Source organism: Anabrus simplex, chromosome 5 (genome assembly GCF_040414725.1).
Source record: "Anabrus simplex isolate iqAnaSimp1 chromosome 5, ASM4041472v1, whole genome shotgun sequence".
Lineage (NCBI taxonomy): Eukaryota > Metazoa > Arthropoda > Insecta > Orthoptera > Tettigoniidae > Anabrus > Anabrus simplex.
In genome coordinates, this window is record NC_090269.1 from 219,777,569 (window position 1) to 219,803,384 (window position 25,816).

Genomic DNA, 25,816 nt, shown 5'->3' on the forward strand with positions numbered 1-25,816 from the left:
TTGTGATCTACAAGAGATATACTGTATGTTTTTTATTATGGTGTTCATTAATTCCGTAGCAATTCTACAAGAGACCTGCTGTATGTCGTTCATTATTGTGTTCATTGCTTGATCACTTCAGTTCATTAATTTCTTCATGATTCCACAAGAGACCTGTTGTTCATCATTGATGCTTGTGCAATTAGGGTCAGGGATGACCGTTATAAGTAACTGCATCCCCGTGTAAGGCTGGTCGTTGCACATTGTCCTTACTAGATAATAAACAAGTGGAATAAAAGTGATTATTTTACGCCCATTGGAATAATACACCTTGAGGTACGTAATGAAAAGATATGAATGTAGATAACAACTGATTATAGTTAATTTGAGTGTAAATTATATATGTGGTTTGTCAATATTGGGAGATATAAGTTGCGTTAAGAGGCAAAATTGGTTTATATGATCAGATGATGATGGTTGTGATTGTTGTTCTGTTTTTTTATTTTTTTATTTTTAGTAAACTTGCATAGTTGTAGATTTTCTTATTAATGGAGTGAAAATCGGGTATGTTACCCGGATTCGTTTTTAGGCGTTAATAATATAGTAAGGTAAGATAAGGAAGTAAATTTGGAATCCTCATCAGCCTTGGAAGAAGGAGTTTTTTCATGTTCAACTGAGAGATTTACTTCTGTAAGTATTTTGGAGATGGCACCCAAGATTGCCAGTTTTGTTATGAATTTATTATTTATATTTAATTAAAATAACAAATGGTGCCCATGGTGTGCATGGATGAGGTACAAATTTGCTTGTTATCTAGGTATTGATGTATCCACAAAGACGCACACAAAATACTGCCAGTTGGTACACTTATTTATTCCACCTTAACTTCACATAAACATACACATAACCTCAATCACTGCTGTCTATTCCTCTTGAAGCATTATCCAATTAACTGGCGCATACTGAAAATCCGATCCTGACAGCCCCTCTGTGATCTGAAACCACACTGGTTTTCATCCAACTTTCTCTCAACCACTGATCGCACCCTCCCTTCCAAGATGCCAGCGAATACTTTGCCTAGTGTACTAATCAATGAGATACCTCAATAGTTGTTTCAATCCTTCCTTTCTCCTTGCTTATACAGTAGATAGGTGCAATTACTGCTTTTGTCCAATCTGAAGGTACCTTACCAACACTCCATGCTAATCTTACTACTCTATGAAGCCATTTCATCCCTGCCTTCCCACTATACTTAACCATTTCAGGTCTAATTTCATCTATTCCTGCTGCTTTATGACAGTGGAGTTTATTCATCATCCTTTCCACTTCCTCAAGCGTAATTTCACCAACATCACTTTCTTCCCCTCCATGACCATGGTTGTTCGCAACACCACCATGAAGATTTCCTTTTATGTTGAGAAGATTCTCAAAATATTCTCTCCGCCTGTCCAGTGATTCCCTGGGATCTATTATGAGTTTACCTGAATTACCCAAAACACTGTTCATTTCCTCTTTCCCTTCCGTCGTAAGATTCTTTATTACTGTCCAGATAGGTTTCCCTGCTGCCTGACCTAGCCTTTCCATGTTATTACCAAAATCTTCCCACAACTTCTTTTTGGATTCAACAACTATTTGTTTCGCTCTGTTTCTTTCATCTGCGTACAATTCCCTGTCTGCATCAGCCCTTGTTTGGGCCATTTCTGATAACCCTTCTTTTTACTTTTACAAACTGCTCTCACTTCGTCGTTCCACCAAAATGTTCGCTTTTTCCCATCTTTACACACAGTTGTTCCTAGGCATTCCCTTGCTGTTTCCATTACGGCATCCCTGTATGCCACCCATTCTCTTTCTATATCCTGAACCTGCTTACTGTCCATTGTTCGGAACTTCTCGCTAATCATATCCATATCTGTCTAATTTCCTTGTCCTGGTGATTTTCTACCCGTATTCGTCTGCAGACAGATTTCACTTTCTGTATTCTAGGCCTACAGATACTTAGTTCACTAAAGGTCAGATACTGGTCTGTATAATAAAAAAATCCCCGAAAAACCCGTACATTCGTAACAGATTTCCTGAATTCGAAGTCGGTTAATATAGTTTATTATGATCTGGTATCCCTAGCCTCCCATGTGTAGCAGTGAATAGCCTTATGCTTGAAGAATGTATTCATAACTGCTAAACTCATACTAGCACAGAAGTCCAGCAAACACTTCCCATTCCTGTTAGCTTCCATATCTTTCCCACATTTACCAATCCCCCTCTCGTATCCTTTAGTTCTATTTCCAACTCTCGCATTGAAATCGCCTATTAGCACTATCCTATCCTTGCTGTTGACCCTGACTACGGTGCCACTCAATGCTTCATAAAACTTGTCAACTTCATTTTCATCTGCACCCTCACATGGTGAATACGCTGAGACAGATTTTGTCCTAATTCCTCCAACTGCCAAATCTACCCACATCATTTGCTCATTTACATGCCTAACAGAAACTGTGTTGCGTGCAATAGTATTCCTGATGAACAGTCCATACTCTGCCCTTTCCTTTTTAACGCTTGTCAAGTACACTTTATGTCACCCCCCCGCCCTCCCCTCCCCTAGAGGTGGTCACATAAGATTAGCACATGAAAAACAAAGTAATAATCAAGTAACAAACCTGAAGGAATATACGTCAGCCGATAAGACACCGATAAAAACATCTCAAGATTCAAAAACATACACATGGCTAGAAACAAAGATACGCAGGACTACCAACATGACAACTAGAGAAAGGATGTGGAAAAGCGGACTGGAAACCCTAAAGAGGACTTGATCTTACGTGACGTAGGGAAAAAGACGTGAGAGCGTTTCCCTTTAGTCTGGTTTACTAACAATAAAGAAATTTTAACAATATATAATAACACCAATTAAAAGTATAACATGATCAATAAAGAAACAAGTTGAATCGAACGACGAGTTTCCTGTCGATGGTTCTTCAAAAAATTGAAATTGCAATAAAATATTATGATTACATTTAAGAAGCTGAGCATAACTTCGGCAATGAAATTCACAAGGAAAATTTAGCAGGGAATGTAAGCATAATTACAACCATCTTACAAGGCAAATAGAAAAGGAGTTTTACAGATTATTACCAGTAGTTTATAAAGAAAATAACAGTGGAATTTTAATTTTAATGGATAGGCCTTTAGAGTTGCTGTCCTCTCGTAATACGCATCAGCGAGAGATGCATAGCTCCACAGGCTTACCCTAAATTGATACTGGACTACGGGAGGCAACCCGGATGGAAAATTAAATTTGACATTACACAAAAGGTTAATAAGGCATTACAAAACAAAACGGCGAAAACCAGGGTCTAAGGTAAACTCTGAAGCAAATAAATTTACATATTAATTTAACATTCGAGAAAAGAAAACATGATTACCTCAAGGTGACTGGAGCCGCTGACTGGACCACCCTCAAGGTGCGTCCGACCGCGAGGACGTATGAAAACCAAAGACGCGGACAAGAGCCCTGCTCCTACTGAGGACCCAAAGGCCGGAAATTGAGAAACACTCAAACAGCCAATCAGGGAAGCTACCTACGATTTGACCCGAAATTTTCGCCAATGAAAATGGTTGTTATTCCAACCAATGTTAGTACCTTACCATATATAGGTATGTGGGCAACACATTCCAGAAGTTTCAATTGCGGAACTCAGCGATTTCGTCATCGAAACCTCCACGTGGGAAATGCAGGGTGACACAATTAGAATTAAAGAAGGTTCAACCTATTCAATACAAAATGTGTTGTACAAGGTGTTCACAACATATTATTTATTATTACTAGTACCGGTTTCGACGCTTAATGGCGTCATCATCAGCTAGAAATCACAAAGTGGGCAGAGTACATGTCATAAAAGTTGTATAGATAATACATACATTGCAAAATACAAATGATAGGCTGTTTTCTCATTAATAGCTAGAAGAATGATGTGTAAAATATGATGATATAATATAACACATAGAGGCGTTATAGTCTAATGAGGCAAGTGAGTATTGTACAATAAAATTGGTCTGATGAATGAGAATAAAAGTCTTCATATGATAATAAAATGATGCAGTAAAATTGTCCACTCTTCTATTGTTGTTCAATGGAGACATATATAAGTCCAGGTCCAGTGTTGTATGTGGTTGGCAAGACCATCAAATATGCAGGGTGATACAAAAGGTGGGTTACAACAAGCACACTACTGGAGATCTCCAATATCAAAATAAATGTTTTTCATAATGATAAATAAATATAATTAACTGTTTTTCTTGTGAGTCCTGAAAATTCTTATTAATACTTCTGCATAAATTAAAGTCACAACAAACAAACAAAAAAATACAAGTATCTAATTGACTTCTTCAAAAATGTCTGAGAGTTCCTTAATTTTTTCAATGGCGATTTCACAGAATTTTTAGCATAATGACAAGAATTAAAATTCGATACCTTAATGCATAATTGTGCCAAGTCCAATTTTTTATGATTTTGACATATTGGTACAATAGGAAACCTTTTCGGAAGCTGCTTCACATGCACTCAAATTCCTTGTGCAAATCTATGGCAAAAACTGTATAAATTTGCAAAATTAAAAAAAATGCCATCTCCACGCGTGCTTTGTTTGTAAGAGCACAGAAACTCCAAGTCCAGGCGACTTCAATTCTTTGAGATTTCAAGTGCGCATTACTGCAGAAAGAAGAGTAGTCGCCTCCACCTGGCCCCTGTTCTCAATATACCGACATTGCTTTGACTGTTGAAAATCCGGACCACCCAAAGGTGTCAGAATGTGTGTTTCATATCTATTTTCAAACAATTTGAACCACCGTTAGCAATTTTTATTCCCAAACAGGACCAATGCTCTAAGTGTAAAGAGGCAGGACACACTAAAACCACTACAACCAATCAGGACTATATAGACCACATCACTCATAAACTTGAAATTCGGGAAATGAAAGATGACACTAAAAGTGGAGTTGATAACCCAAAATTAGTATGTGGTAGTTTTGATCTTCAGGCTCATACTTCAAATCTCTTTCACAGGTGATTGCCAAATTTATTATAAAAGAAAGCTCTCTCTATAATTTCTCAGTATATGACTCATTGAAAACAGGAACTTGTTTTCTTTGGGTTGAGACCAACGGGGAAAAAAAGGCAGTGCTGAAATCGCGAGCTGTGGACTTACTTACATAGCACAACTAATTCCAGAAGTTGAGCATCTAATCCTGTATGCAGACACGTGTGGTGGACAGAACAGAAACCAAAACATGGTATCTGCTATACTATATGCCATGAATACGAGGTTACACCCCAGTCTGAAAATGCTGGACCTAAAATTTATGGAAAGTGGCCACAGTTACCTAGAGGCTGATTCTATTCATGCCACAATTGAAAGGGTGAGAAAACATAAAAACATATATACTCCTCATGAGTACAAAATTGTCATGGAAATGGCCAGAAAGAAACCACACCCTTACATTGTACACCAACGGGACTACAGCAGCGTTTAGAATTTAGATTCATTGACAAAATGCGTAATACACAACAGAAGAAAGAATGCCAAGCATGAAAATATCAATTGGTTATACATAAAGTGGTTTCGCCTACACAAGGTAGCAGCTCGGTTACGTTTAAGTATCCTGTGAAGGACGAATTCCGTGAGATGCAGGTTAATCCTATGAGCATTAAATGGTATGGAATCACTCTTCAGCCAAAATACAGACAGCTGCTACCTATATCACTTCAAAAAAAAGAGAGATTTGTTGACTATGTTAAAAACTGGAGTCATCCCAGCTGAATATATGGAGTTTTACAACAGTTTGCCTGTTTGGGCAGCCGTAAGAATGGATGAGGAAAATGAAGAGGACTAGAGGATTGAAAATCGGTGCAAAATTCAATTTCTCTTGCTGAGATGTATGAAAATAGCACCTGTATTCACCTTATGCAAAAATGGTTCCATAACACAGTTGTTTCTGATGTAGGAGAATTTTGATTTGATTTTACTGAAAAAATTCAATTTAGTAATAATCCTACGTTCCATAACGTATGTATTCTTAAATTTAGATGAATAAATGTATCTTCTATTGAATTTCTAACCTGGTTTATAATTTTACAAGAAAAGACAGTAATTTATCCTATGTCCAATAAAACTGCGTTAGTATGCAATTTTCTAACATAAACTGATTAGAAAAACACTTCTAAGAGATTATTATACCCAAAAAATCAGCACCACCAAAGAATAATACATCATTTGATATCGAAACATGAGTTTGAAACTTTGTTTTTGCATTTCCCACAATTTAAGAAATCTGGACTTGGCACTACTGTGCTTTAAGGTATCGATAATAATTCCATCCACTTTACGAACTTCTTACCACCGGCGACACTTTATAATCTCCTATTTCTTCCTCGTTATCTCCCCTTGCCCGAATATCATGTACTCCTAGCACATCCATATGAATCCTCTTTGCTAACTCACCCAGTTCTACTTTCTTTCTTCCATAAGCCTCATTAATATTGATAGCTCCCCATCGAATTCCATTTTGTTCGCCAAGTTGTTTCCAAGGAGTCCTTCGCCTGTCAAATAGGAGCGGGACTCCCTTACTCCCATAGGTCCGAGGCTTGCTTAAAAATGTTCTGAGCTCTGTAAATTTGTGAAGCAGGATGCTACCCTACTTACATATAGTCCAAGTGAGGACCTCTCCTCTAACGGGTTGTGGACCACCGGTGGATTGTATAGTCCTAGCCGCCTGAGCACAAGGAGGGCCATGACTTGGAATATGTCCAAGATGCCCTCTCTTATTCCATAGCAACTGGTATCCCAACTCTCAGGACCACTTACTAGGCCACACAGCCGTTGCCCATGGTTCACGAAGTAGGATGTGACTACAGTAACCCACACCATGAACCAGTAAAAATTGTGTGAATTAATCATGACCTTAAGTGGGTATGTAGTTTTAGATACACATGAATATTATAACATTTTAAATTTACTTATATACATAGACTACTGTACATACCGGTACCTTTCTCTATTTCCGGAATTACACTAAATTCTCGTACATACCACTTTTAAGATAATTAGCACTGCAGTATTTCACACCAAACCATACAACTTGCTTATTATTGCAGTATGGAACACCAGGTAATTTCAGCTTCAATCCATGATTTCAACGTTAAGCAGTAGGTTCCCTGGATCGTAAACATGCAGAGATGACTACATGCTTGCACTCCTACAGGAAATACGGTAACCATTACTTGTTCGTTCGAAAACACAGGAAGCGTGGAGATTGGAGAGGTGTGTAGTGCATAGCAGAAGTCGATGATCTGCATTTAGGTTGTCTAAAATTTTCATTTTAATTGTATTGACATTGAAAACTTCATATGCCTTGGGTATTGATTATTACAGTTTGTACATTATGTGGTCATTATTTAATTCCTTCGGTTTGATTATTGTGTTCCCAAATATGTTGTACCTCTTGCAGGCTATAGCCTTGCATGCACAGATTATATGATGGGTTGTTTTTAACTCCTTCCTGCACAATCTGCATGTAGGTGGTGGTTGTTTTAAATTCTCATTGTAGTTGTATTGACATTGAAAACTTTATATGCCTTGGGTATTCATTATTACTATTTGCACATTATTTAGTCTACTAATACAGTGTTGAAATTTTTCCCAAATGTGACTGAGATGTAAAAGCCATTGCTATTGCAACTTGCAATTCCCGTTTAGAGATAACTGGTGAATTCTGTGATCATGTTATGGTAATATATTATTATCGTATCGCCTCAGCTACCATGTTGCAGACATTTGAATTTGATGCAATCTGGCTGCTCGTCAATTTCGACATTCGTTTTACTCTAGGCTTACTAGATGGCAGATAGAGTAAACCGAATCTCTCTTGGGCGTCTGTGGCTGAGAATTAGTTTTGTCGGGTAAACACCAAATGTGTCACCAGAGATCTTTAACATGTCAGCTAAGGATAACATGATGGCAAGCATAATTGGTGGCCACACTAATTTTAGTGAAAATGGAAGAGTATGTATAGGTACTTTAAGGCAGAAACAGGTTCCAAGAAGGACATTCCAGGAATAATTAATGAACAAGGGGAGTGTGTATGCGAGGATCTTCAAAAGGCGGAAGTATTCAGTCAGCAGTATGTAAAGATTGTTGGTTACAAGGTTAATGTCCAGATAGAGGAGATTACTAATACTAAAGAAGTATTAAAATTTACCTATGACAGCAATGACATTTACAGTAAGATACAAAAGTTGAAAACTAGAAAAGCAGCTGGAATTTATAAGGTTTCGGGGGATATACTAAAGACAATGGGTTGGGATATAGTACCATATCTGAAGTACTTGTTTGATTTTTGTTTGCATTAAGGAACTTTACCAAATGAATGGAGAGTTGCTATAGTAGCCCCTGTATATAAAGGAAAGGGTGATAGGCATAAAGCTGAAAATTACAGGCCAGTCAGTTTGACATGCATTGTATGTAAGCTTTGGGAAAGCATTCTTTCTGATTATATAAGACATGTTTGCAATATTAATAATTGGTTTGACAGAAGGCAGTTTGGGTTTAGGAAAGGTTATTCCACTGAAGCCCAACTTGTAGGATTCCAGCAAGATATAGCAGATATCCTGGATTCAGGAGGTCAGTTGGACTGTATTGCGATTGACTTATCTAAGGCATTTGATAGGGTAGATCATGGGAAACTACTAGCAAAAATGAGTGCAATTGGACTTGACAAATAAGTGACTGAATGGGTGGCTCTGTTTCTAGAAAATAGAACTCAGAGAATTAGAGTAGGTGAAGCTTTATATGTCCCTGTAAAAATTAAGTGGGGAATTCCTCAAGGCAGTATTATTGGACCTTTATGTTTTCTTATATATATCAATGATATGTGTAAAGAAGTGGAATCAGAGATAAGGCTTTTCACAGGTGATGTTATTCTGTACAGAGTAATAAAGAAGTTACAAGATTGTGAGCAACTGCAAAATGACCTCGATAATGTTGGGAGATGGACAGTAGGCAATGGTATGATGATAAATGGGGATAAAAGTCAGGTTGTGAGTTTCACAAATAGGAAAATATCCTCTCAATTTTAATTACTGCGTTGTTGGGGTGAAAGTTCCTTTTGGGGATCATTGTCTACATTCTATCATTGTAAATACCTAGGTATAAATATAAGGGAAGATCTTCATTGGGGTAATCACATAAATATGATTGTAAATAAAGGTTACAGATCTCTGCACATGGTTATGAGAGTATTTAGGGGTTGTAGTAAGGATGTAAAGGAGAGAGCATATTTGTCTCTGGTGAGACCTCAACTTGAGTATGGTTCCAGTGTATGGGACCTTTACCAGGATTACTTGATTCAGGAACTGGAAAAAATCCAAATAAAAGCAGCTCGATTTGTTCTGGGCGATTTCCGACAAAAGAGTAGCGTTACAAAAATGTTGCAAAGTTTGGGCTGGGAAGACTTGGTAGAAAGGAGACGAGCTGCTCGACTAAGTGGTATGTCAGATCAAAAATTGGATGTATGGCTTTTCAGGCGTTTGCTCTATTAACCAGCATTTCGTCTTAGGTCTGACACTAGACTCGTCAGAGTGGGATGTGTCAGACCCTACCCACTGATGCTGGGGTGTATGCAGGTGAATTTATCAGAAGCCTCTTATGTGGCACAGTCTGATAACTGCATACGGGAGATAAAACTCCACAATGGAATTAATGCCCGCCTAGCAATTCCAAATGGTAATACTAAATTCCCATGAAGGGAATTAGATATTTATCCACCAATAGAGCATATCAAAAATCAGATCAAAAATTGGATGTATGGCTTTTCAGGCGTTTGCTCTATTAACCAGCATTTCGTCTTAGGTCTGACACTAGACTCGTCAGAGTGGGATGTGTCAGACCCTACCCACTGATGCTGGGGTGTATGCAGGTGAATTTATCAGAAGCCTCTTATGTGGCACAGTCTGATAACTGCATACGGGAGATAAAACTCCACAATGGAATTAATGCCCGCCTAGCAATTCCAAATGGTAACACTAAATTCCCATGAAGGGAATTAGATATTTATCCACCAATAGAGCATATCAAAAATCAGATCAAAAATTGGATGTATGGCTTTTCAGGCGTTTGCTCTATTAACCAGCATTTCGTCTTAGGTCTGACACTAGACTCGTCAGAGTGGGATGTGTCAGACCCTACCCACTGATGCTGGGGTGTATGCAGGTGAATTTATCAGAAGCCTCTTATGTGGCACAGTCTGATAAGAGGCTTCTGATAAATTCACCTGCATACACCCCAGCATCAGTGGGTAGGGTCTGACACATCCCACTCTGACGAGTCTAGTGTCAGACCTAAGACGAAATGCTGGTTAATAGAGCAAACGCCTGAAAAGCCATACATCCAATTTTTGATCTGATTTTTGATATGCTCTATTGGTGGATAAATATCTAATTCCCTTCATGGGAATTTAGTATTACCATTTGGAATTGCTAGGCGGGCATTAATTCCATTGTGGAGTTTTATCTCCCGTATGCAGTTATCAGACTGTGCCACATAAGAGGCTTCTGATAAATTCACCTGCATACACCCCAGCATCAGTGGGTAGGGTCTGACACATCCCACTCTGACGAGTCTAGTGTCAGACCTAAGACGAAATGCTGGTTAATAGAGCAAACGCCTGAAAAGCCATACATCCAATTTTTGATCTGATTTTTGATATGCTCTATTGGTGGATAAATATCTAATTCCCTTCATGGGAATTTAGTATTACCATTTGGAATTGCTAGGCGGGCATTAATTCCATTGTGGAGTTTTATCTCCCGTATGCAGTTATCAGAATGTGCCACATAAGAGGCTTCTGATAAATTCACCTGCATACACCCCAGCATCAGTGGGTAGGGTCTGACACATCCCACTCTGACGAGTCTAGTGTCAGACCTAAGACGAAATGCTGGTTAATAGAGCAAACGCCTGAAAAGCCATACATCCAATTTTTGATCTGATTTTTGATATGCTCTATTGGTGGATAAATATCTAATTCCCTTCATGGGAATTTAGTATTACTAAGTGGTATGTTCCTAGCTGTCAGTGGAGAGATGGCGTGGGAGGACATCAGTAGACAAATGAGTTTGGATGGTGTCTTTAAAAGTAGGAAAGATCACAATATGCAGATAAAGTTGGAATTCAAGAGGACAAATTGGGGCAAATATTCGTTTATAGGAAGAGGAGTTAGGAATTGGAATAACTTACCAAGGGAGATGTTCAATAAATTTCCAATTTCTTTGCAATCATTTAAGAAAAGGCTATGAAAACAACAGATAGGGAATCTGCCACCTGGGCGACTGCCCTAAATGCAGATCAGTAGTAATTGATTGATTGATGCCAACATCATAGGACATGGAGTGTCGAATGGACTTTTTTCTGCCCTACAATATTCTGACTACCTCTGCCGGGTTTGAACCCGCTATCGTAGGATCCAGAGGCTGACACTCTACCAGTGATCCGAAGAGGAAGCTTGTATTTGTGTTCAGTATACACTCCTGTATAATTTTTCATTTGTCTACATTCTATAAACAAGATCTTGTTCTTTTAAATTTCTGGTTTTCTTCTGTGATATGAGGAAGTTTTTACTTGTTTATATATATTAATAAAGACTGTTTTTCTTATACAGGAACCCTGTGGACACCACCGTTGAACCTTTTGTCACCCTAGAATACTTGAAAGAACGTTCCTGTTTGTATAAAGTACTGAACGACAAAAATTTTAGTGTCTTCAGCAGTGATTCTTCAGACAGTGACTCAGAGGAAGCGGAGGAAAAAGAAAGTGATAAAAGAAATAATAAAGGTCAATGTATGAAGAACAAGAATAAAAAGAAGAAAGATGGAAATGGAGTAAATGCAGCTGAAATGGAAAAGAATGGAAACACTCAAGTAGGGAAGAATAAGTCAGTGATCGAACACCTGCAGGAGGAAGCTGTAGGTCAGCCCAGTGGTGATGTGGTAAAGTAAAATTTCTCTGTTGTCTGGGTGATGCATGGGTGTGTTGTGGTGCTTCATTTTCCAAATGGTTCTTGCACATCCATTCTTAACTTGAGTTACAATGCTTGGGTGCTTGAGGGATGACTAATATGCTTGATTATAATTAGAGATGAGATTCTTTTTTGGCTAGTTCACTAATGGTTAGTTGTTCTGAAATTATATGTCATTGAGGACCACTCTATGTCTCGCAGAGTAAGTTGATTTAAATAAACTATACTTAATAGCACATTAATATGTAAAATCAAATCAAGAATTTGAACATCAAGGTTATATGCTAGTTAGTGAGTAAAGGTCTTACCAGTAATGCCAGTTTCACTCTACTGTGCTGACTTACCTTGTGTGCAATACTTACATTTAAGTTTCTTGGAAAGTATTTTGCTCATGAGCACATTACATATAAAATAGAAAACAAAGTGCAGGTGTGGCAAAAGTTACAAGGGACTTGATGTTATAGAATTGCATAGATCTTGGCTATCTCTCAAAGGTATATAATTAAAATAATTTAAAATTGGGAGAAAAAAAAATGTAGGAACATTTTTTATGAAACAGTTGATAATTTTAAATACAGTAATTTATGTAACAAAAGCAATATCATGTAAAAAATTATTGGTAATTAGTTTGCTAATATTCATGTGGTTGGCATCAGTAGGTTACTGAACATAATATGTTATAAAATATATTATATTATTTTATGGACAGTTTACCAGTGGATGCTTAAACATCTGGAAAAAATGTTTGAATTAAGGAAGCATAGTATCTAAAAACTTCTTCAATCAAGATTATCTAGAGGAAAAGTGTAATACACTTGCCTAATTGTTGAAGATTGGACTGAATTAAAAAGTAAAATTATAGGGGGGGAATCTCTTCTCTAGTTATGAAATTTAATGCTAACTAATTTTTGGAGTTGATGTTGATTTCAGTCGTGATGTGTAATTTTTACTCTTTATATAATCTTTATATATTTTTTCTTAGTTAATACAGAGAATGAACTGGAAATAGCATTGTTGTGTTTCAGTAAGAAATTACGTTATTCTCTTTCATAGTGGAGGAAGAATGTAAATAGTAATTCACGCACCTTACTATTTTAAGTTAGTAGATATACATTTTATACCAAGTACAGTACAGTATATTTGAAACAATTATGCTAACCAAGTACAAATGTATAAATCAGAACACAAGTATTTTGGGTATATTTAGGAAGTAAGTGAAATTTGACTTCAAAAGTAATCCTTTTATTGGATTATTTTCTCAAGAAATATGACATCTACCAGATTCTGCATACTGTAAATAAGTTCTTACAGAAACCACCATTATTGAAGCTCTTATTCCTGTGGGTCTGTAGTTTATTTTTACATTCTCTTAGGATTCAACTGCTTGTTGGCCGCTTCTACATTTCAACTTTCAGATTGTCTTTAGATGGAAGAAATGAAAGTCTCATATTTTGATGTCTCCAAGTCAGGATTACTAGAATGGTAGCTTATTTCAACTGTCCCTATGTACACTATTGAAACTGTAAATGTAGGAAAATACATTTCATAGTGCAAGTGTGCAACACATTCCCTAATATGACATTGCAATAAAAATTAAATGCTGTCTTGAATGAAAGGAGAGTAAATCTTGATCCAGTTTCTATATCAGTAGTCATCAAGTAGAAAGAGTTAGTTCCTGCATCACTACTGAACTCAGTTCTGACAAAGAAATTAAACAAAAAATAGAGTTTCTCAGAGAATGAACCAAAAATAGCTGCAAAATATATTTCATTGAATGCACTACAATACCAAACTTTATGCACTAAAAGGATAAAATATCGTACATTGTTTTAAAAAGGACGTTCCCTATGTGCTAAACTTTTGTTGCTGTTCATAATATTAGTACATGTAAAAATTAAGACCCCTTCGGCTTTATTAATTTGTGCTCAAACAAGCTCGGAAAGCAGAGCAACAAATTTGATTTGCTGTGCACAAAAACATTAAGATTTATAAAAATATACGTTAATTTCTTTTAGAGTAGCAGTGAAATATTTCTTATATTTCCCAGTTTGCATGCAGTGATGATTTTCTGTTGTTTGAAAGAATATTTTCAAAGAACATTTGAACATTCAAAGAACATTTTCAAATGTAGGAAAGGTCTTCTCAGGATCATACAATGCTCAATAACTTGAATTTTTTCTGCCATCATTGGTTTTGAGAACTTCAGAAAAGTTCAAAGATAAACTAGTGCAGCATTGGTAAACTCTTATTTCTTGATCTGCTAAGGATTTTCCTACCTCACTTAGAAGACCCTCTGTATTCCTGCCGGTTGCTCTGCGCAACTCTAGGAAGTACACAGTCATAATTCTGTCTCCTTTGAACTGGTTTGTAGAACTAGTTCTATTAGCAATTTCCTAAAATGAGTCTTGATGTGGGCTAATTTACTCTAGTGACCTGTCATTCTAATGACCTTTATTGTAGCAGGGATACATCTATCTCTTTGTCAGAAGGATTTAAAACTTATTAAAAGATAGTTTGATTGAAGAAGGATGAATTAAAAAAGTGGAAATATTTGTATGAGTACTCTATATGTATGAAGAGTATTAAATTCTGTACTTTATTAAATTTATTAAATAGTTACTGCCTACTACGTTAAGTCAATGTGAGCTTAGCTGGAGATGCATTTCCGGAAGTGTCTCTTTGGAAAGTTGAATTCAGGATGGTGCTTTCACAGACACATACTTTTACTGTCAAAACTAGAGCAATAGCCTGTAGAAAATTATTACCGGTATAATTTCTTCTAATAATTTGGGGATGATAATCATATTGTTTTACATCTTTGAACAACAATCACTTCAACCCCTACTGCTGTTTTATTTGATCTGAGTGCTAGATTTGTTATACAACCGTACATTATAACTATGAGGTTTTTCAGTCTGTTGAAACTAATTCAGTGTAATTTAAATGTTGGAACTTCATTGACGGTTTCCACTATGGTCACTTACAGTTTACCATGCACCTGTTACTTCTCTAACACAGCTTCTCAATTTTGTCACTGCCCTCCCGACCAACATTGGAAATAATCTTCAAGAACAGGACCGCTAGATTGAGGAGAAATTGAGAAGGCTGCTATTCTAAAATTTTAAATTCATCGGTGTTTTTTCCCATCGCTTATCACATACATTTCACCTGGCATGTTGTCTCCTCTCAAACTTGGTTTCTCAAGCTTTTTCGCTTTTTGCCTTATTTTAAATGGTCGGAAGGGCAGCGACAAAATTGAGAAGCTGTGTTAGAGAAGTAACAGGTGCATGGTAAACTGTAAGTGACCATAGTGGAAACCGTCAATGAAGTTCCAATCTGCAAAGTGTAATTTCCATTGCAGCAGACTTTTTTTTGCACAGCTAGCATGTCTAACTTATCCCACTCCTCCTGACAGGCTTTCCAGAGCCTATTGATAGTGCGTTGACGTCTATTTCCTAAGGCCTTTTTTAGGAGTCCAAATGCACAGAAGTTCATGGGTGACCCATTGGGTGCCTTCACTGGAATATCAGTAAAAGGAATTGCACGGACTCCGTTTTTTCTAAGAACAGATGAGTTGAACGAGAAGTGTGGCTGGATGCTTTATCTTGATGTACCCACACTTGATTTTTTTGCCAAACCATACAGCGCGGGGATATCTGTGTTGTAAACGTGTGTTAAAACCTCTTGCTTATAGTACGTAGAGTTCACCTTCACATTAGTAGCGACACAGCAAATAGTTAACTTGCCATTGTAGCAGTATCCAACGATGATCATGAAACCCCTTGGAAAACTTTACTGGCATTCTTTATACAATGTTTGATAATTTTTTTGTCTCTAGGGCAGTAGTAAATCGAGCGAGGTTTGTTACAGTCACTAAGGTACACATATGCTTCATCTAACTAAAGTCACCACATTTTTCCATCTGCTAGTCCTCATACAGCTTTTTTGCATTAGTGCAACATTCGGAAATATGATGAGGCAACAGCTTGTGAACTCTGCGCTTTTCTAATTGCAGGTCCTTGTTGATTTTGGTGTTAACTGTTGAAACAGACATCTCCACCTTACATGCCATAGTCCTTTAGGGGGCAGAGTTACCTCTTGAGACAAGGGCCTTCACTTTCCTCACCACTTCTGGTGTACGGCTGGTGGCTGGTTGTAGATTTGCCTGTTTTGTCCCCTCTGGAATTAAGTCAAGTCGGCCTTTGCCTTTTCTTATTCAATACAGCATTGATCCCGTTCTTTGATATCAAGAAATCACGCTTCTTGTATATTACTTGGATTGCGGAATAACTATATTTAGCATCAGAAAGGGCTGTTGTGTAGCCCTCCCAGTGAGAGTCAGTCCGTTTCGGCATAGTTACAGCTAATGTCACGAAACTTTAGACACACGATCTCAGTACTTATGTGAATCATCACACCCTATTTTGAAGTGCTCAAGTTGATAACAGCACCGCCAGTGGCCTTCAAACTCATCACCACAGCTCCCAAATGACCTTCTGTACAAGAAAATGATTGTTCCTTCAAATTGTTACATTTATGTCATCTGTTTTCATTCACTATGTCTCATTTTCATGATAGTATCATTTCTAGTTCTGAAAGGAATTTTTAAGACCTTGTTTCAAAAGCAATACGCTGCAGTAGTAAAAGATGTTGGGGACTGGGGCATTTACTCAGAAAACTAGTTCAATTTTTTAATAACATATTCAGTTATTAAGAACGGTGGTACCTCTTATTTTTCAGAATATTGTACAAAACTCATCCAAAGAAATGTATGAATGAGTAGAATATAACATAGGCCTAATGTGTTTTATTTGTTAACCCACAATAGTATCTTCCTTGAAATTCTTTGAATTATGCAGGAACATCCTTTTGTATTCTATATTCTTTCCTGGGTATTAAGTAGCTAATCATGTTTTAAATACCTGGCCACAGCATTATTGAATTGTTGTCATAACCTCCATCTATCTCACTATTATTGCATATTTGTAGATTTGGTGAGGGGAAAGGAGAAAAGTTCACTCTCCTCCAAAAAAAAAGGCAATTAGGCTTGATATTTAAAAATTAACCTGAGTTTAAGGTAGAAAACTTTAGTTTTATTTTCAAAAGATTGTTACAGAATAAAAGAAAGAATGTTTCCATACCTATTCCAAAGACAACAGGGTTCAAAACATTTCAGCTTAAGAAAATACAGTTTTCAAATTAAAAGAAACGGAGTCTGACAGGTTTCCTGATCACCAAAATTATGTTAAATGATATAAGTTTAAGGAAATGTACTTTAAACTTTTTGGATGTTGATTACATTATCACACTTGGCTGCAATTATGGCGAGTGTTATGAATATGCTCCTGATCAAGCCCTGAATCTCCTTATATGGTATGTTCTCCCATTCTTCTTGCACCGCCACCTTTAGTTCAGATTGTTGAAAACTCGGTGCTGATGACGACCAATCACGTCCCACACGTGCTCAACAGAGGTGAGGTCTGGATTCCTGACTGGTCATTCCAGAGGGGGAATGTTGACCTTCTGAAGAAACTCCACAATGCACTGAACAGCATCAGGTTTTGCATTTGTCATGCAGCCAGCAGTCCTAAAGATGGTTTTCCGTGGTTTCCCATTTTCACACCAGGCAAATGCTGAGGCTTTACGAATGGCGTTACGTGATCAATGAGAATCTCCTCAATGTGAGGAAGCTGTTCTCAATGAGTGCAAAAACGGTACCGTTATCTCAAATTATGCCACCCCACACTATCACAGAACCTCTTCTAAACAGTGCAATCTCAGCAAAGGTACTTCATGCATTCTGCCCTTCTCTAAGTTTTCTGTCAGATTACGTGTCCCTACTGATCCTCGATCTAATGTTCATACGCTTGTGTGAAATGAAGAGGGTCTCTCCTGTGTCATGGCAGAAATACTGGTCCTCTAACAAAGGCAGAGTTGTCTGCCTATCTCTTCCAGCAGGTTACCTCAGGTTGAATCTGGACTCGTCACTGAAGGGTACATGTCCCTGCACCTGCCGGAAATGAAGACTGTCTCTTCGGTGTTGGCGGATGTACTGGTCCTCTAGCTGGTTTTCCAGAGGCTAAATATGCCTCATGGAGCCTCCTTTTGACTGTGTTCTCACTCACAGTTACGGTGTGGACCTGCATCAGACTACTCGAGCCTCAGCCATTGTAAGATGTCAGTTCCTCAACCACCTGTAATCACAAAAGTGATCTTGAAGGCAGAAGAGCACCTAGAATTGCTGGAACCAGGATATTTGTGGTAGAGATGATGATTCTGAAAACATTTCACAGCCTGATGGGAGCTTGTAGGAGATGTATTCAAAACCTCTGCTACATACATACATGGAGCTACAGTCATCATTCACCAATGCTACTGCTTTCACTGAGTCTATGAGACTTAGGGGCATGTTGATGAGTTATTTATGACTCAGAAATTCCTGAGGTAATGCTCATGGTAAATCAGCATCAAAAGTACAAGAGGGACTATAATGCTGAAATAATGGTTTTTCATAATTGGCATGAAATTAATAAGAAATGTGTGGGCCATTCACCATTGTTTGAATGGGTTACAATATTGCATTAAAAAGCCTTTTGTTTTTATTCATTGTTGATTCTCCTTCAGTAATATTCATAGAATACTAGTCAATAAATAAATATTGGAAAAAGCATGGTAGTGATAATTCTGTGTAGAACTGAACTGAGTGTTACACTTTCTTTTTCCGTCCCTTGGAAGGGCGGTGTATTTGATGATTGAAAAGCTAGTAAAATTTTTATACTAAGTTTAATGCACAGGAACTAATGACAGTTATCAAGATATCACAAAATGGTATACAACTTGCTAGTGTGTTAGTAGGAGAAATAAGCCTAATCAAACTGAACTTGCTTTTCAAACATTTCATGAAATAAGAAGGTACCATAAAATTATAAATCAATTTAAACAATTTCAATTAGTATTCAAGGAAAAAATTATCCATTTTCCCACGTGCTAGTGCCTCCTTACCATCAAAATATACATGAACCACTTAAATCCAAATTTACTACAATGCATTTTATGCTAATTGAAAGATTATGGCAGGTAATATTTGTGTAGAACTTAAATTCATATTATTCTTGTTAATGTTAAAATTTAGAAAATATTTTTAAAGACCTAAAGCATTCCTTTTATATCCAGTGAAATTGGTGTCCTCTCCTCTGCCATTGTAATCTATGAACAAAAGTGTTTGAAGTTTCAGAGCCTGAATTTATGTAAACTAGTTGCTGTACCACCGTGACAGGAATGACCTTATATAAAATTAATGGCATAACATGACATGGCTGTACCAGGATAATTCTAATGGACATGGAATCTAAATGTAGTAAGCTTATTTGTAGTTCGATTTTCTTTGGTTTTTATTTCCCTCCATATAGTATATTATTTGTGAAATGTTTACATTGAGGTTAATTTATGTAGATGCAATATTTTTACCCATCTATGAGCCAGTTGTTGATTCACTGTTTTTTAACATTGATGATGCTTTTTTTTCTTCTGGGAAGTAGTTTATTTTATATTAATGATTTCCTAAATGCTTTTCTTATTTTCAAGAAATTTTATAAGAAGTCAGGGGTGTGCTGGCTACCCCAAGAGGGTGGTGAGTAGACTGATACGGGGGCACCAATTATTGGGGGCTGGCAAACTCCCCAAGAAGGGGAGTTTTGGGGCCTTCCCCTACAAAATGTTGAATTAAAAGATGCACAAAACATTATTTTAGGCTATCTAATGATATTGTTTCAGAATGCTTTAATTAAAAATCTGATGGCAAAATTTGAATTTAACTATGATGCTTAGATTACACAAAGGTTTAAAGTTACCTAATTTGAATATCCTATCCCTCCTGAGTATTTTCAACAGTCCTCTGATTTCTCCAATGGACTAGGGTGTATTTATTAGTCTCACTTAATTTGATATATTCCTATAATTTGATTTTTAATATGTATTCATTTGTGCAATAATTTTGTACCAATTATCTCAAATGCTTAGCCTTATTTTCATAAATCTAACAACTTCTCCAGTATGAATATTTTACATTATTAGGCTGATGGTGAGAGAGCACCTAGGACACCGTGAAAGGAGGGCGCACTGGGACATGTCCCGGTGGGCCAGCACACCCCTGTACATTTTTCTCTGGAAATCCTGAGTTTGTTTTTGAAAAATATATTATGTATTTAAATTTTCAAGGATAAATAATTTAATGGAAAATTAGTAATATCTTCTATGAAAATATATCCCTGCTTATGGCGTCAATTGAAATGACTGTAATCCATAAAAATATATGATCTTTGAGTTATTTTTTTGAGTTCCTAAAATAGAAATACTTTGTGTTGTAGTACAAAATTTGTTTTTATCTTGCTCATCTAGCTTTGTGGAATTTCAATGCTTGTTGTAACTTCTCATTTGTTCATTTGTGAAACTCAAATCTCTTGTGTGAGAAGTGAAACTTGTTTTCTGCCCCTCTTGCTATGCTAAATATAAATGGATCTCAGACATGTATGTTCTAAACCTCTTAAAGCAGAGCTTATGGGTTCTTTTGTTGAGAATGTGTGTTACTTCATAAAAGTAACATATATAGTGATCAACTATTACATCATAATAGTCCAGTATTTCATTTTAACATTCATTTTTATAGTCATCTTACTGACTAGTTTATCAGCATTTAACATTACTGGGTTTGCCAGCCTACTAACATATTTTTGCTTGTTATATACATGAGGTGCAGAAGAGAAATTTCTCTGACGTTAAATATGCATTGATGTAAGAAATTTTCAGCAGTTGGCTCTGAACAAATACAATTTCAAACACTGTTTTTTTTTCTTCTTTTACTTTATCATATCATACTATTATACCAAACTCTTCTGTCTTTCTTTGATGTAATTTATTTTAATTTATTAGTTGTAAAGAAAACTTTCCGTCGCAGATCTTCCAAATAAGTTATTGTTTATTTGATTGAGTTACTGTAAATAAAATCTTTTCTGTTGAGACTTCTCATTAATATTTAAAATTTGTGAGTAAATAAAATACTTCCAAATTTATTTTTTATGTTGTTTATTTTTAAAAAGCTGAAAGTATTGTTTCACTATATCCTCAAGACTAGCATTGCTCACCGTTTACACCCTTTCTTTCCTTGTAGATATTCTTGCATGATAACACATGTTCTTATAGTGTCAGTTTAGTAATTCAGCGTATGAATACAAGGATAACTACCTGAATATGTTTAAATTGATTGTAGAAGTATCTAGATGAGCACTTAAATGTTCAAGGTTAGAGTTGTAAGTGATAATTAATAAAATGAAAATATAATGTAGCGTAGTTGGATACAAGCATACACACAGTAGAACTCAGATTACCCAATCGAGGCACGGTCTATCCAAACCATATTTGTCAGTCTTAAACAGTACATTAATACAATAATACTTCAATGTTTTGTCATGAATACTGTGCCGTGCATGTATATTTTTTTACGGGTGCCAGTACTGAGTGAACAGAGTGATGTCCTCTTGGCCATTGGAACGCAGGCTTTCCACCCCACCCTACCCCATTCCAGGCCACCTGACAAACGCTAACTTGATCCCTTGGTTATTCTTAGATTTTCAACTATTTTGACTGCTGATGTAGCTAAACACTGTTGTGTAGATGCTGTACGGAGCAGTTCATAGTTTTATTATACAGTGCAGTCCTTAGTTATCATCTTAAATTTGATTAGCAGATGAATGATTCCTTAGTTATCATTAGTAGATGAATGATGAACACAATGAAATGGCCGATGATGTTATCATTAATCTTCTGACAAATAAAAATGGTGAAAGTGATCATCATTACCATGATCTTTTCTCACACACCAACTAATACTATTAACATCTCGATTACAGATAACTTCCACTTCATACAACACAACTTCCAACAACACGCTAGAATTCCAGCGCACATCAGCATGAATATGGCGTGCCACTACGGCTCCGCTTCGCAGACAAAGTGAAGAGATGCCTCGTCCCAGCTACATCGCTCTGACTCTATAGTTGCCGTATACATTCTAATCTCTCCACTGCAGTTCATATCATAAGCAACTCCATTCTATTTCACTAGACCAGCAACAAAAAACAGTAACTTCGTCCCGAGGTCCTTCATACTTTCATTCACGAAATAATATAAATTTAAGTCTCACTGGCATCTCACACCGATGTTTTCACACATCATTCCAAGCTACAAGAAGTCAACTAAGAAAAAGCGAAGGATTCAACCCGCAACATATTCCCACTAATACAATTATCTACAAATAACTGCTATCATTGTTGCCATTGAAATGCACCGTTTACTCAATGACACCCATTGAGTCTCAGTCCGCGCTGAACAGTTCACTGTACCGAACCCGGTGCTTCAACCAGACAACTTTCTGTTTGATGCCTATAGAACCTCATTTGGCTATGGAATATTTTCCCTGCCCCCTGTGATTATAAACTGAGATTAAACCACTCTGCATATTTCTGATATGTCAATACTACAATCATCTTTCAACGATTAAAACAACGGGACGCACTTGGTACTAGACTTTTTTTTATATCCTTGCTCACCAAGCTGCTCTCTTGTAAATATGTATATAAACTGTAAATTCTCAACTGTTCAATTGGATAATGTAAATTTACTGTATAGTTACCAACCATTGACAGTAATTTTTGTTACAAACATTGACGCCGAACACTATACCCTTTCCCCCTGACTGTTATACTGTAAATAATTTTATAAACTTTATAATTTCCTATGAGTGCGTCAATTATTCTTCAGAGCACCACTGCTGAACTCTGCTATAATTACCCAGTAATTTTAACCATTGGTGACGATTTCTTATTCTTTAAACTTATATTGTTTAACCATCACCATTGTACAAGAGTTTCTCGTACTTAATTTTCCCATTGTAATGTGTATTAATTTGTGCATGTTAAATACTAAGCAGGTACCTGATTTTTGCCTTGAGGAGGTAATCTGATGATGCCCTCAATGAAGGGCGAAACATGTCTCAAGCGGAATTAATAATAAATTCCTAAATGTAAAATTTATATGTATTGAATAGGTGACAAAATAAACCGTTTAGCATCCTACATACAGAAAGTGATCATACCAATGATTTAATCATTAATGGCGTACGGCCTCTATAGAGGCCGGGTACAGGTATTTTGAATTGACTCCCTATAGGTGAGTTGCACATTTGTGAGTGTGAGGCCCTACCTAACATGAATTCTAATGTTGGCAACAGCACAATCACCCAGCCCTTGAACCAGAGGATTTAACCCAAGGTTCAAATCCTCGACCTGGCCAGGAATCGAACCCAGAACCCTTTGGACCAAAGCCAGCACGCTAACCCTTTAGCCATGGAGCCATTTACCGATGTTGAAGACTGTGCGGAAAATCCCCGCATTGTTTCACATACAGATGGTCTAAATTCAATTGAAAGAACCCTTCTATACATAGAATATCAGGATGATGTTACAGGCACTGACCAAATTCTGATACTGAGACAACTGAAGAACATTGACGCGCAAGTCGCCTACGGGAGTCAAATCAGAAGACCTGTATCTGGCGAGCCAAAGTCCTTGGACACATCCTGGCACTAAAAGCCATAGGCTATGCCAAGTTTTTAGTTTTTTTTTTTTTTGCATGATATTGAGGCCATAGGAACTGAAAAGAACTATTTTCCGTCAGAAATTTTAAGATGAAAATGAATGTTTTGAAGTGATTAGTTTTTGTAACTTGTTCCATTGGAATTGAGCCTCTATAGACTGCATATTAACAACGGATCTCATTTTCAACATTTAGATCTTGTTCTTCTGCTGTCTCTCATTTTCATCTATTAGTGCCCTTGTTTTAATGCTCTTCGCACCCAAATCCAAAGCCCATGGTGCAACAGCCCCGAACGACCTTGGCCTACAGAACGATTGCTGCTCAGATGGTGGTGCTTATTATTGTTTTAAGTGGAAGTACAACTAGGCAACCATCCTCTATATAACAATAATCAGAGAGAAAAATGGAAGGGACCTGACACTTCAAAAAATGAAGGTATCGGCCAAAGGAAGACGAGGGCCATGAAGGGTGTGGAAATGAAAGAATCCCTAGGCCTCGAGTGCTCTAATACCGTTGGGGTCGGAAAAGAACAAGAGTTGACCAAGTGAGGTCTGGTAATATAGTTGAAAGTGAGGAGACTGGTGCAAGTAAGTGGAAGCAATGCCAGGACTCAGCTCAGGGCCCCATGGTCACAACCCACACTCCTAAATTGAGAGCCCCTGAGGCCTCTTTTAGTCACCTCTTATGACAGGCAAGGGAAACCGTGGGTGTTATTCTACTACCCCCACCCTGTGGATCATAAGGTGTTGAGTGGTCGGCTCGATAAATCCCCTTGGTCGTTATTCTTGGCTCTCTAGACCGGGAATACTATCTCACCGTCGTATAGCCCCTCAACTGTAATCATGTAGGCTGAGTGGACTTCGAACCAGCCCTCAGATCCAGGTAAGATCCTTGACCTGGCCGGGAATCGAATATGGGGCCTCTGTGTATCTTCACCCAAAGGTAAATTTGTGTCCTCGTCCCAGAGTGGTACAGTTCTTTTCAGGCACATCCCCAGTGGAGGTATCTGAATGTACTTTCTTAACCACATACCAGTCGTCCTACCTGTCTTACATTTCTAGCAGTACCGAGAATCAAACCTAGGCCGTCAACGATGGCAGTTAATAACGCTAACCATTTCACTCTGGAGAGGGTCATGATCTATAAGGCACTAAGTCTGACACTGTAGTTATTTAGTTCGAGTTCCATTGGTGGAAAAAAATGTCATCTTCAGAATGTTGTCTGGCAGGTTGGGAGAGATGGTGGTATATGATTTATAATCACTAGACTGCATGCCAGAAGCCTGAGATCAATTCAAAACCGCTCTGCAGTGTGGATGTAGAGTGAGGGCATATGCCACCATTGACGGTGATTCATTTCTTGAATTGGGACATTTAGCCTTGAGTGGACCGTTTGGTGTTATTCGACAGGAATAGGCTATGCACCGACATTGCATTTCTCCTTCCATCATCATCATCATCATCATCATCATCATCATCATCCACCTCACCTCCAGATGTGTAGGTCGCCCATGGGAGTCAGCCAGAAAAAACCTACCCCAGGGCACGATATAACATCTCCCTAAGGTGCCCTCGATCTTCTGGACTCTTGATTCCTTTTTAGAACCCTGATAGCGTTTACCATTCGTCTGTACTCAGCATTGTTGCCAATTTTGTTTTCAGGGATACCGATCTATTTGTTACCTTCCTTAGTTTTATTCGAATGTCAATATACACTGGCCGACTGTATGAGGAACAATTCATAGGCATACAGTATTAAAATATATCTCAATATTAAATAGTAATAATAGTATGCTTTTATTTATTTTATTTTACATACGCACTGTATGTATCTGAACTTCACAGTGACATTAAATGTATAGTTCAAGATATATCTGCCAATTTCTTTTTATTTATTTATTTATTTATTTATTTATTTATTTATTTATTTATTTATTTATTTATTTATTTATTTATTTATTTATTTATTTTATCTTTGCGTTTAGGCCATCTGTGGACCACGGTGCTTGTGTTCTAGCTGTGGTCGTCGTCTGACCCTTTTAGCATACTGGATTGTGTTCTTAGTGGCCTCTTGAGCCTTCCTGTTGGCCCAGTATTCCTTCATTTTCTCGCTGAATTCTTTCCTG

The 25,816-nt window shown here is 37.2% G+C and overlaps 1 protein-coding gene across 1 annotated transcript in view; it reads left to right on the forward strand.

Annotated features, from left to right (window-relative positions):
- Window positions 1-25,816, forward strand: part of LOC136874783 (little elongation complex subunit 2) — a 325,510-nt gene that overhangs the window by 44,886 nt on the left and 254,808 nt on the right. Inside the window, exon 2 of the mRNA XM_067148455.2 lies at window positions 11,686-12,013. Coding sequence (XP_067004556.2) covers window positions 11,686-12,013 — 328 coding nt within the window. The remainder of the gene's footprint in view (window positions 1-11,685; window positions 12,014-25,816) is intronic.